This window comes from Kryptolebias marmoratus, linkage group LG13, assembly GCF_001649575.2.
Source record: "Kryptolebias marmoratus isolate JLee-2015 linkage group LG13, ASM164957v2, whole genome shotgun sequence".
NCBI classification, from domain to species: domain Eukaryota; kingdom Metazoa; phylum Chordata; class Actinopteri; order Cyprinodontiformes; family Rivulidae; genus Kryptolebias; species Kryptolebias marmoratus.
This window is the reverse complement of record NC_051442.1, coordinates 15,458,609-15,471,620: the sequence shown is the minus strand read 5'-3', so window position 1 is coordinate 15,471,620 and position 13,012 is coordinate 15,458,609. Positions and strand designations below refer to the sequence as shown.

General features: G+C 39.1%; 1 protein-coding gene across 5 annotated transcripts in view; it reads right to left on the bottom strand.

The window, feature by feature from the left end:
* The window catches only part of gria3a (glutamate receptor, ionotropic, AMPA 3a), an 80,643-nt gene that overhangs the window by 5,785 nt on the left and 61,846 nt on the right, over positions 1-13,012 (bottom strand). For 3 of the 5 annotated variants that reach the window (XR_003040203.2, XM_017435861.3, XM_017435859.3), the window contains exons 13-14: positions 5,731-5,978; positions 4,897-5,011 (exon numbers count right to left, since the gene is read on the bottom strand). Coding sequence is in view for 4 of the 5 variants with exons in the window: in XM_017435861.3 (XP_017291350.1) it covers positions 4,897-5,011; positions 5,731-5,978 (363 nt within the window). In the remaining variant the exon portion in view is untranslated. The remainder of the gene's footprint in view (positions 1-4,896; positions 5,012-5,730; positions 5,979-13,012) is intronic. The other 2 variants (XM_017435863.3, XM_017435860.3) reach the window with 1 other exon arrangement.

Sequence of the window (13,012 nt, the reverse complement as noted above, 5' to 3'; positions counted from 1 at the left end):
TACTTATAACTTTTATCTACAGTGAAAGTTAGAAAGAATAAGAAACACAACTTTAGTTGTTTGTTTTGTTGTGATTCTTTTCATACTAAGATGTGAATCCCATTTATTTAATTAGATTTATTCATATGAGTCTAATTATAATTCTGGTTATACTTAATTGTTGTTGTGGGTTTTCTTTATTATGTGATTTTGTTTGTTAGTTTCTTCTCTTGTATTGTAAGCCCTGTGTGGGGTAAAAAAACGAGCCCGTCCAGCCAAACTAAACTGAATGACCTGCAGCAATCTGCTGGTGATCAGACGAAGAGCGTTAAACACACCACCAGGTGGTGACCATGGACCTCTGATAAAATCCACTTGGCTCATCGGGTTTAAAACTTTAGGAGCACATCAAATATTTATCTGTAGTACTAATTAACAAAAAGAACAAACAAAATAAAAAGGGTTTTATCCATTTGTAGGAGGCTAAAAGTTAAACATAAATTTACGGACATGGCAGGAAGTGGCATTTGGACCTGATTCCATAAGTTTAATGTTTTTATGTAAAGTGTATTTTTCTTCCTGGTACCATCAGGATCACAGGTAACAATCCTGTTTAATGTGACACATGTTGTTGATGTTCAGTTCAGGGTTTTAATATATGCTCTTTGATTGCTCAGGTGATCATTTATTTACAGCTGTAATATTTTATCTTTAAAATAGTTCAATATCAAAGCTTATGATGAATTTATTTAATAGAAAATGTTGTTTACAATAAACTTAAAATCTTTCATAGCGGTATTTTTATTTGAACTAAAACAGATGCTATTTATAGGGAACAATCTATTTGTGATTGTTATTATGCTTTTTTAAATTTTTTTTTACTGTTTTTTAATCTGAATAACTTACTCTCCTCACTGCTGAGAATCTACAGAAATATCAGAAAGGCAAGTTTAAAGGGGAAAAAGGCGATGTTTTCCATGTGTAACTTTAGATAAAAACAGCTTTCAGGCTCCTCTGTTCACTTACATTCACCATCTCTCAGGTTGCTGCCTAATTATGTAAATACTCATTTATTATGCATCCAGCTGACCAATTTGAATTAATTTAAAACTAAATATTTAACATCTTTTCCTCCAGGAAGCAGATAAGAGTATGTTAAAATAATCCAAAATGCCTTTAGCTCTTCCTACTTACCAAAGGTCAGAACACACACACACACACACACACACAGACACACACACAAACACACACATATATACATATATATATCTATGTATATATATTTATATATAGAGTTAAAAAGAGAAGTCTATTTTTCTATCTCAAATGCTAAATCAAACTCTTTGTTAAAACAATGAATGATAATCTGTTATTCGGTTATTCTCTAAGGAAATTGCGGTCGTAACCTCATTGTGGGTCATGGAGCATCGAGAGGGTGGAGGGTGGGGCTCGGTAATATCTTAAGAAGATCTATGGAAATCAAATTATCTTTACCAATAAAGTTAAAAGATACGATTTAAAAACATCGGTCATAAGTGGATTGAAAAATAATCTAAAGGTAGAAGAGGTCCTTTAATACTGTTAATATTTGGCACATTCCTGACGTCTGTGTACTTTAAGCAGCAATAGTTGGGTTTAGGAAGTTGATTTTTGTGGGTAAAAAGCTGAAAAGGTTTGGGGTCTAAAGTACATATCAGTACAAGCAGCTGTGTGCTGGGTGCAGCACATTAGCTGATGCAACATTTCTGATGTTCACTAATTCCTATTGATCAGTTTTTGTGTGGAAGTTGCACAAAAGATTAGTGGATTAACCCCTTCAGTCCCTTCCACAGATGTTATATTTGCAGCTGAGCTGCATTTCACACATTGCACACCTTTACTGAGCGTCTTCAATCGTGACTTTACCTTTCAGTCTGTCTGAAAAACAGCAAAATGGTGTGAGAACACACTCACAGGAACAACCCATGCAAACAAAAACACAAAATCACAAACAATGAGATGAAATACGAACAAAAGAAAACATCTTAACTAATGAAAATGGTTTGAAACAGGAGCAGATGTGACTTTTAGGGATTACAGACTGTAAAATTATTTATCTAAACACTTGTTCTGATTGGATCTTAGGACGTTATCCATTCCCTTCTAAATGTCACGTTGTCTCAGTGGTCATTACATACAATATATTTCCATTTCTTTGTGAGATTACACACACATGCTTTCCTGCCGCTGAAACAAGCACAAAGAAATGTGGCAGTCACGCGGGACTCGGTTGCAGGGATCGTCTCATCCCGCTCTGACTGGACCTAAAAGCACAGAGGCAACCAGCAGCGAGAGGAGAAGCCTTCTTTGTGTTACTCCTCCGGTGGTATCCACAACCTGCTCACTCAGGAATGGATGTCCAGAGGTAATAACATCAATTTGGACCAGCCTCCCCTCTGAAAATACTGCAGTACTGCTGTCATGATGCAAGCTGAAGAGCAGAGGCACAGCTGAAGCCAGAGTTACTTCACCCTGATGTCTGAAACGAAACATCAGGGACCTCAAATTTAAAAAAAAAAAAAAAAGGTTTGTACAACTGAAGAAACTTTCATTCAAGTCAAAAAGTCACGAACACTGATGTGGAAAAAAAGGTCTGACGTGCTCTTTGGAGCTGAGAAGTGATACTGAAAATGAAGATGTACTGCATCATGCTGCCACACACAGTGCTGTGCAAAAGTCCTGAGTCATCCCCCATTTCTTTACACTCCCAAGCAGACAGAAATCTTTTAAAGTGGTCTTTTTGACAGTTCCTCAGGCTTTCTGAAGTTTCTCTTTGAACTTAGGCTGCTTGTTCACTCGTTACCAGTTTTGATCATTTTTATGTGATTTTTGTTTGTTAACTCTGACCTATGAATCATTCAGGCGTAAAGAGGCTGATATATGTCGACACGTAACAAATGACCCAACGTGGGGATAGGCCTGACATTTTCACCAGGAAGGACTGGTGGGATGCAGTCCTTCTGAACACACCTGTGCTGTCTCAACTTTGGGTGTCAGATTTGACACATAAAATTGTATTTTTGTCATGCTGTGTGGAGAAGGAGGCAAACCCAGAGCGCAGACTCATTGGAAGAACTAAAAGAAAACTAATTTATTCAAAATAAAAAAACAAAACAAAGGGCTGACGCGACAGCAAAACTAAACATAACAGAATCCAGTAACTGAAACAAGAGCAAACATGAGTGACAGGACGAGCGGCGCAACCAGACAGCACATTGGAGTGACAAAGTGACAATGAACCAGCAGAGAGTGGAGGAAATGACCAGATTTTAAACACAGGAAGTAATTAGGAAAAGTGGGCACAAGTGAGATGATTAGGAAACCAGGAGCAGGTGGAGATGGGCATGAGAGGTGAATACTGACAGACACAGAGAACAAGACCACATGAAAACAACAAAAGAGACAACAAACCCAAACCCAAAAGGAGACCAGAAACAAAACACTAAATACAAAAAGAAACATACAAAACTGAATCCTGACAATTTTAGAACCAACAATGTGACTTTCAAAGACTTATTAGCTGAAAACTTGACATGTTATCAATGATCAACTGAAGGATTTCCTCCTTCTTGAAGACAAAACTTTCAGATGCTCTTTATCTGCTGTAAAGGCTTTTTTAGGCCTTCAGCTTTTGTTGTCCACTTTCCTCATTTTTAAGCCCACGCTGCTCAGTATGCTTTCATTAGACAAAAAGCAGCCAAAGTCTAAATAAAAACTTTAAAAGACCCTTGGAAAACCTGGAGATCAAGACCACAAGAAAGTCTGTCTGCTTGGAAGCAAATTATAAAGAAAGCAGGGGGTTGTTTAAAACGTCTGCACAGCATTGTACAAATGCACTGTCACAGCTTTTTTAAAAAAGACTACAAAAATAACTAATTAACCCCCTTGTCAAAAAGTTAAACCATCTTTTGAGCCTAACATAGAAAATGTGGCAATGTAACTTAAAAAAAAAAACAGACTACTGATCAAGATTATAGTGAATCACTCGGAAAAGCTTCAACTGTTCTCAAATCTTTGGATTTTAATTTCAGCAGAAAATGTGTCGTTTTTAGCTTTATTATAAACAAACGTGAGCAGTAGTTACATTGCCTCACACAGTCCTATGTAGTTCAAAACTGACGTTATTCTGAGGAAATATCTGACTAACATTAAAAGATTCAAATCAAAGCTTCTTGTTCTAATGGAGCCTGTGGTCACATGGTTTCGACCGCAGCTTTCACCAGATCAGGGTGGCCTTGGAAAGACTTATCGGCCTTAGATCAAGACCAAGCAAAGATCTGTGTCAGCCGTTCGCTGGAGTTGGGTGAGAGGATGTTAGACAGACATAAATAAAGAAATTTAAAAAATCTGTCCCATTAGTTGTCATTCTGTCATTAGAATTCTCACGTTTGCCTGAGATGCTTAGTCCCCTCAAGACAACGCTGTCTCCCGTGCCTACCCTAACTCCAAGGCGGCAGATCAGAGAGTGCTTCTATTTTTTTCAACTTGGGGGGAAATTAGAGTATTCACTTCAGTCCTTCTGGTGTCGGTATGAAAACAAAAGAACCTTCTCATTGGCCTGTGGATATAAAACAACAGAGGAAAAGATTGTTTCTGTCTTTCATCGCCACAGGTCAAACAACTACTCAGCCACAAACACTACAACTCCTACTTCTCCATCACAAAAATCACTTAACCTCACTTCTTTTTTTTTTTACTTCAATTAGCCAAGTAAAGGGTTCCCACTTGATTCCAGTTGTGCAACAAAAATGGCTAAAACATACATTTTTATTTCGTCTTCTCCTTTTTTTAAAAAAATCGGTTACTTGTTAAAGGTGACGCCAGCCTTGCCGATTACTCTGTTCTAGGATACCCGAGTTTGGTGACATCGAGGCTGACCTTAGAGTCACCTCCCCCGCTGCCGCACTCTCCCTTGTCGTACCACCATTTGTTTTTCAATTTGTCCAAGAGGCCTTGCTCATTCAGTTTTAACACTGCCAGGTTAACAGCATTTCTTGAAACGATAAAACATAGCTTGTAAGAAAATGAACAGGTCCGTGAGAAATCTAATAATCAAATATTAGTGAGAAATAGTGATAGAGAACAATGGTTCATAGAGGGGTAGCACGGGGTGGGGGGACAATTTGAAAGGATAAAAAGGAATTTTACAGCAAAGAAAATGTTAAATATTCGAGAGGTGGCATGGAGGGTTACATTTGCTCGTAACTGAAGTGTGCGGGAAGGGGACATTCTGTCATTGTTGAATTAGATAATAAAACATCCAGCATGCAGCTTTACATTCATCACAAGTGGCATGGCAGCATTTTAACTAGCAAATTAATTCAAGAAGATTTCAGAGTTAATGCAGAAAAAAGGGTGCCACAGAGAACAAGAGGAAGGAGAGGGAAAATAAAAAACAAAAAAACAGACAATCAGGGAGAGGGAAATGCACGCTGACATTCAAATGGATGTGCTGAATGTGTGTCATATACCATAAACTTCAAGGAAATACGAGAAAATAACACAAAAGAAAGCAGAAACGTAACAAGACAGGACAAAAAAATGTGCTGCAATTCAGATAACCTATAATACTGTTCACCTAGAGATGCACTTGGAAATAAAAAAACAACAGAAGAATTAACGAGTGAGGAAGAAGAGCATGACAAAAGGAAACATCAGGGTAGGTGGAATACTATAACAACATGGAGGATATTGTTATGTTATCCCACCCACCCTAATGCTGAGCCTTTCGGCGTGGCCACGCCGTAGCCTTTGGAGTCGAGGTTCCCGCCCACTTTCATGGTGTCGCACGGCTTCCGCTGCTCTATGTACTCGTTCATGGTGGACTCCAGGAGAAAGGCAAACTTGCCCTTCGACTTGCGCACCCGGGAAACCCCATCTGGTGTCGTCTTGACAAACACTGAGGGTTCGGCCGATTTCATGTACGACCACATTTTCTCATAAACTGCTATTTTGGAGCGCTGCGTTCAAAGGGGAGGAGAGAGAAGACAGAAAAGAAGATTAGACATTGACAGCCATGAAATAAGTCCCACAAAGTTGTCGATGGTTGGGAACGTGTCATCATTTTAGGTAAAACAGTTAATGTCTCATATCTGTGCAACAGAGTGGAGCTGGAGTTAAAACTATGAACCTCTGGGATCATTCAAACAAATGTCCTACATCAGCTTTTTTATTTAGGACACATTAATAGCAATGGTCATGTCAAAAGCACAATAGCATTCCTCTTATATTTTTCCATCATTAAGAGAATATTACTCATTGTCTGAAGATCTTTTATTATGGCGGCAATTAACGGCCAGAACTAAACGTTCTCAGCAACATTAATATAGAAACTACAGAACACAATCTTCAATAATTATCTTCCTATATGGTTGCCACGTAGCAAAAAAAAAAAAAAAGAACTGATCATAAATAAATCCCATGAATCATTGCTTCACTGTTTAAACTGTTACTTTTCTCAACTCCTGCAGCAGCTAGCTGTGCGTAAAACTGAACAAGTGAAGATTTCTGTTATTTTGATTTCTGTCTCTTCTCTACGTCACCTAATGTTTTGTTAGCAGCATGTTTTTTGTGTAAAGTTAGCGTTAAGTTCTGGTATCCTTCAGCCACAACAACATGGAGAGAGAGAGCCTTACACGATTTCCTGTTTCCTGTGATGCTACATAAATTTACAAGAATGCAGCAATGAAGTGTAACGCAGCTTATGCCAGCTGAATTTACAGCCAGACTTTTTGCAGCACTGCAAAAGGATTAAACAAAAGCCACTGAGGTGTGGTCATGGGCTAAATCTTTAAATGAAAGAGAGAATGATTTATATTTTATTTGGACTCTCTCCTTCACTCCAGGGTCCTACTCTGTTCAGGGTCACAGAGGTCTGAAGCCAGTCTCAGCTCCCTCAGGACACGAGACGGGCTGAACCTTGAACACGTCTCCACTTCATCATCCCAGAGAAACAACCATCCACTCACAGCCACATCCTTCTGGGCAAGGAAAGGTCGACAGTTTACAAAGCATTTGTGTCTTTGGCAAGAGAAGCACCTGAAGAAAGCTAATCTATAAAAACAAGCAAACTTCTCACAGAAAGGACCCAGCTTCAAAACGTCCTATTCATGAAAAATACAGCATTTCAATTTACTATAAAAAGCTGCTAAATGACCAATTATTATTGCCACCAAAGAGATACAACCAATTTTTGAGATAAATATTACGATTATGCAACAAGGAAAACTCTAACCTGGTTCTGTAAACCAATAATGTGTCTAAAAACACCTCTAACTGCATGTGATTCACATCTAATCTGTCTGGTTCAAACACAAAGATGGGCCTTTCCTATTTTAACTCCACAATCAGCAACGTGTTGGTGTGGATTTTCAGTCCTCCATGTCATGCAGGTCAAACATGTTTGAATAAAAGCAACAGACATTTGAAGGCATTTCACCTCTCATTCAAAGCGTTTCTTTATTCCACATAAATTTGCCTCAGCTGAGGCCAGAACTGAAGCAGCCTTTCAGATGAGAGGTGAGATGTCTCCAAGAAACAAAAAATAAGATTCAGCTGGCTCCTACTCAAGCACTCAGAATAAAAAAATGATAACTCTTATCAGAAAACACTTCCAAAACGTCTCCCATCATTCAAAGCTGCTCTAAATCGCAGAGAAAATCATCTTGGTGGGCCCAATTAGGGCAGAGATTTCATGACAGGTGTTCGGAATCATAAACACACCTGCCATGACATCGCGGATCGGCCCAGAGATGTAACATGCTCGAACATTTACGCACAGTGCAGAGACAGGTGTCTCCCTCTTGTAATTTTGAGCGGATTCACCCTTTAAACTTAAACGACTCGGCAGAGGTAATGTGGGCTCTTTGCCAGCAGCCTGAAGTCGGACAATCTGGCAGCTCAGTGGAAACAAAACTGCAGACCCTGTTTAGTATCAATATTAATGGGCACCAGTGCCACTCCTCCTCCTATCAGTGGGTCACAGCCAGAAACACAATCAGAACTTAGACTTTTAGATCAACTTGACTCTTTACCAGGTTTCTTAAAAGAGCATTTTTATAGCTTTATATAGTTATATGTTATTCCACCAGTACTCAAGTGCAAAGACTATATAAACATGTGATATGCTTCATATAGACAAGAACAAACCCCACAATTTTTATTTCTAATTTAGAGCCAAGTGTGTTTTAGAGATGGTAAACACGGTCAAATATACATTTAACATAAATCATGTGAAATACTGCATATTACAGTGGGATACTGTAAAGCACTGAACACAGAGATTTATTAATAACGTCAGCCTTTACAAAAACATCATAAACTTTATCATGTAACATGACCTGCCTACACTACTCTGGATATTTTTTTCAATAATGTATTTAAGTAGCTGTATATATATATATATGTGTGTGTGTGTGTATAAAATTGTCCTGACGATTACATCGAAAATACTGAAATACTCCTGCTGTGCCTCTAGGTGGCAAGAAAGTCCAAATAGATGATGTATCAAAACATAGAGGGAGAACTTGTTTTAGCATGAAATAAAAATTTAATGCAGGGGCGCTACCAAGGGGTGGCCGGGTGGGGGGCAATGACCTCTCCTAAAAAACTGATGACAAATACCACACAGATATAAAAACATTTTTACTTTTTTTTTAAAAATCCTACCAAAAATTGTTTGGTGTGGGTAGGAGTTTCTCGTGTGTAGACACAAATGGAGCAAAAATTGAAATGAATCTGTTTTGCAAATTGTCTGGAGTGGTGTGGAGGAGGCCATGGTGTATTTTTTTCTCTGTTCTGGTGTTTAAAACCTAGTTCACGTTTTCTTTAATGCTGATACGGTTTTTGTAGATATGTGATCACCTTCCAGCAACAAGACCTTCAGGCCTTCAGAGGTTTGTTTTGGTACACTGACGTGTCAGTAATTACTGTGTTGTCATCTCATCTTACATGGTCGTATATAAACTCACCCGCCGAATGCCAGCTTACTGACTTTGTGTTGTCTGCTGTGTGACAGGTTACAGAAGTGCCTTTCTGAGGGCGCTGTCTTTACCACATTTGACCTCTTTACTCTGAGAGTGACAGCTTCACCTCTGTGGCCCTGTCAGCTGCCAGCTGGAGCCGCTACAGACGTGCACAGCGCAGCAGCGCTCTGACACTCAGTACGCAGCTAAAAATGGCCAGCGAGAGGCTGATCGCTGGTCACAGGGGAGCACGAGTACACAGCTGTCTACAATAGAGGGGGAAATAAAGAGGCTGCATTAAACTGGGCTAATGTGACCTTCTGTGCCTAAATCTGTGCCTTTGGAGGCAACTTTGAGTTTAATCCTCTCACATTTAGACCAGCTTTCATTCTTTTGTGACAAAGCTAATGTGGCTACAACGCGCTTCGTTTTTCTCTTTTCAAGAGGACGGCTTGTTTTCTGCGGCTCATTTTTGTTTCATTTTGACCAGGCACTGTCATACTGTGCTTGCTTATTTAATGTATTTTGAAGAGAAACCCAGTTTCCAGTGTATATTCAGTCATGTGAGTCAGCCCCACATCACGTCTGGAAGGTGAAAGTAAATGAAAACATCAGAGTGAGCTGACAAACTACGGCAGCACGGCGTCGTGTACGGCAGCATTAATAATTCAGCAGAGACGTAATGGATTGTGGGCTCAGGCTAGTAAGTGAATCATTCTTGACATATGCACGATTTCAGTTCAGTGGAGTGTTCATGTAAACACGCCGCACATGACAATAATGGCTGATGACAGGGCCTGGCCATAGTGTGAAAACAGCAGTTCCTTTCTGGGCTACATAAAGACGTGTGCTTGTCAGGAGCAGGCTGGTCATCTGTGTTGAAATCTGTGAAACTCTTCATGCTGTCAGACTGATGCAACGGCTGAGAAATCTTCTCCCAGCACCGGCCCGACAGTCGCAGACCCATCAACAAATGATCCCAATCATTGGCTGATTAAACCACAACAGTGAGGACGAGACAAGCTGGTCCTTTCCTCTGACGAGTGTGAAAAGTATGTTTATTGTTGGCCAACCATTCAGCACATAAACTGTTTTTTTTTCTGTATCTGTGAGCTTCAGAGTGATTCATAGCTCTGTGTATGTTTGTTACCCAAAACCAGAGACAAGAGGGCAAATAAAAGCCTGCAGGCTCTCTCTGAAGTTAAATATTTATCTGTAAGCAACATTTAGCAACATGCATAGTTAATTATAACGTGCGGCTCATTGACTGTATGTTAATGATCAGTAAAAACAAATTAATAAAGTAACCAAACAAGATCATGGCTTGTTTAGCACACTAATTAAAATCATTCCCATTTTACTTTAATCCCTACACTTTCTGCTTCGTTTCATTTGTTAGGCAGAGCTACTTAGTGGATTTGGTTTTATGAGAGGAGGATGTGGCTTTTGATCACAGTCAAATCTACATCTGCGATGCTGCTGTTTGTCCTCCTGCTCAGACAGTTGTGTCCCTGTGACGTTCCTCTTAAAATCACTCCACCGGGTCTATAAAGCTGAAGTTAGGCCGCCTCCATGGTTTGCCTTTTGAACCTTGGTGAATTTATTTCTAAAGACTCTTTATGTAGCTACAAATGGTAAATGGTAAATGGCTTGCACTTGTATAGCGCTTTATCAAGTCCAAGGACCCCAAAGCGCTTCACACTACAATCACTCATTCACCCATTCATCCACTAATGGTGGTAAGCTACATTGTAGCCACAGCTGCCCTGGGGCGGGCTGACAGAAGTATTTTTGTTAAACTAAGCTAGCTGCCTGATTGCTTCTTTACCTTCTAGGAACATGCAAACTGTTTCCAAACCTCTCTCTACTGCTTGGCAAGAACGCTAAATGATGATATTTTGTTTTTTACTGCAGACAGTTAAAAGTTAAGGTCACTCGGCAGCAGGGCTGATGAACAAAGGTTTGTAGAAGTGAATGAATGTGTATTAATTAGCTGAGACAGCTGCATCCAGAGGTCGTTCACAGTTTCTGCTGCAGCTCGGCCGATTCTCTGTCCTTTGTCCTCAAAGTAACTGAGCAGGTAATTGATTTATGTCAACATAATACAGGTTATGTTTATTTTATTAATGCTACATGAGCACGAGGCTTCCGTAGTTAACTTTTATGAGACTGTTGTGATTATATAATTTTTTGCGATTTTAAATTGTGTAAAGCCATATTTTCTGCTTTTACTTCAAGCTGCTCATTATTATCTGCATTACAGATAATGTGACAAAGTGGGATTTATATGTGCATTTATTTTAACTCTGGAAAACAAACTAGTTTACTAAAAAGAATAAATGGAAAAAAGTATAAATGCATTCTAATTGAACCTGCTGACTTACTCTTCTTTGTAGAAGACAAAAAAAAAACGTCATCTAAAGAGACAATCTTTTAGGGGAACATAGAACTTTAAAGCTTTATAAAACCCAGTGGTTTCAAGCTAAATGGCTTTTTGAATTCCCTCTGAAGATCATAAGAAAATAAAAATGACTGTGAAAAATTAACATGCTATGTCCATTTAATAGGCACCCTGAGGATCCACGTAATCTCTGAATTCATGGAAGCTCACTTTGATGATTACTGTGAGCATTTATAAATTTACAGCTGCTATCAGTCATTAGCTTTTGATCTCCTTATTTCAATAATTGTTGCCCAGAAATTGCTCCTCTTAAATACCCAGTCTGTAGGAAGAAGTGCCTGATGAAGTTAAAATGTGTTGACAATTATTGGGAAAAGTTATATTAAACCATATCCTGCCAAATAAACCCTCAATCAGAACGTTTTACAAAGTTCAGCTGCGACTGACTGAGCTTCTTTTGATGTGATGAATCACCAAGGAGCTTTAAAATTATTCAAGTGTGAGGAAAAAAAACCCAGAACAAAACAATAAAAGAGTGGCATTGATTAAAGCTGCTAATGCCAATCACATCTTTTTATTGAAGGTAATTTAGCAAAATAATTATCGCCCAACATCATGAAAGGCGGCGGATAATAATTCTGTTCGCAAACAAAATATTTCACATACCGCTGCACGGATTTTTAATGAAACTCTCAGAAAGTAATGATTGGATGAACATATACAACCGAATAACTTTTGTAGTCAACTTGATTCAAGAAGGCAAGTGCGGCTGATCGACCTTAGCAAACACAAACATGTATATAGCGCTGTCGTTTTTACAGATACTCAACTAAAATTTGGCGTGGAAGTAGCTGAGACTCATCCCCAACATATAATCTGAGCACAAACTGATTGCATAAGATCAGTTGTCTGCTCAGTTTTCCACTCAAGTCTGTTTTAAATGATCACATCATCAAGCTGAGTAGTCAAAATGGACACCCTATTAGCTCTATTACTTGCTGCCTTTAATGTCTTCATTTTTCCCCCAAAATTTTCCTAAATCTCTTAAACAGATCTTTGAGGCATTATTGTTCTCCAATCGACAGACTGTGCACGTTTTCTAAAGCCCTGCTCACTGTTCTCCTCACCACAGGTCACAGAAATCGCTTCACTTCACTGAGTTTTTGACTCCAGCAAAGTTTGGCACTCGGGATCATTCTGCTTGAATGCCTTCATAGACGGGCTGAGTCACAAAGTCTTGGTCACATTCCCAACCAAATCAGCCCCTCTTCGAGCAAACCCCATTAAATAAGAACATTTCACGAAAAGATGTTTCTTTTGTCTTCGCTGAGTTTTATGCGTGTGTTTCTTTTTTTATCGTGTTCAGACTGTTTTACCATAAAACATCTTCTGCCAGCAGCAGCAGCAGATAATCAAACCAAACAGATAGAAACCTGCTGTATTTATGCTTTTTGAATCTCAGAGGAGATTGTTAGATGTGATTTTTTTTTTTAAAGCTCCCTGTGGACTGATGCAGACTGTGGAAGCAACGCAGAATGCCCTCCGGATCCCTCTCGCGTCTGAAGGAGAGCTTGGTTCTGTATTTATCAAATGTTGCAGGCTCACTCCGAGCAATCACACCAAGAGAACA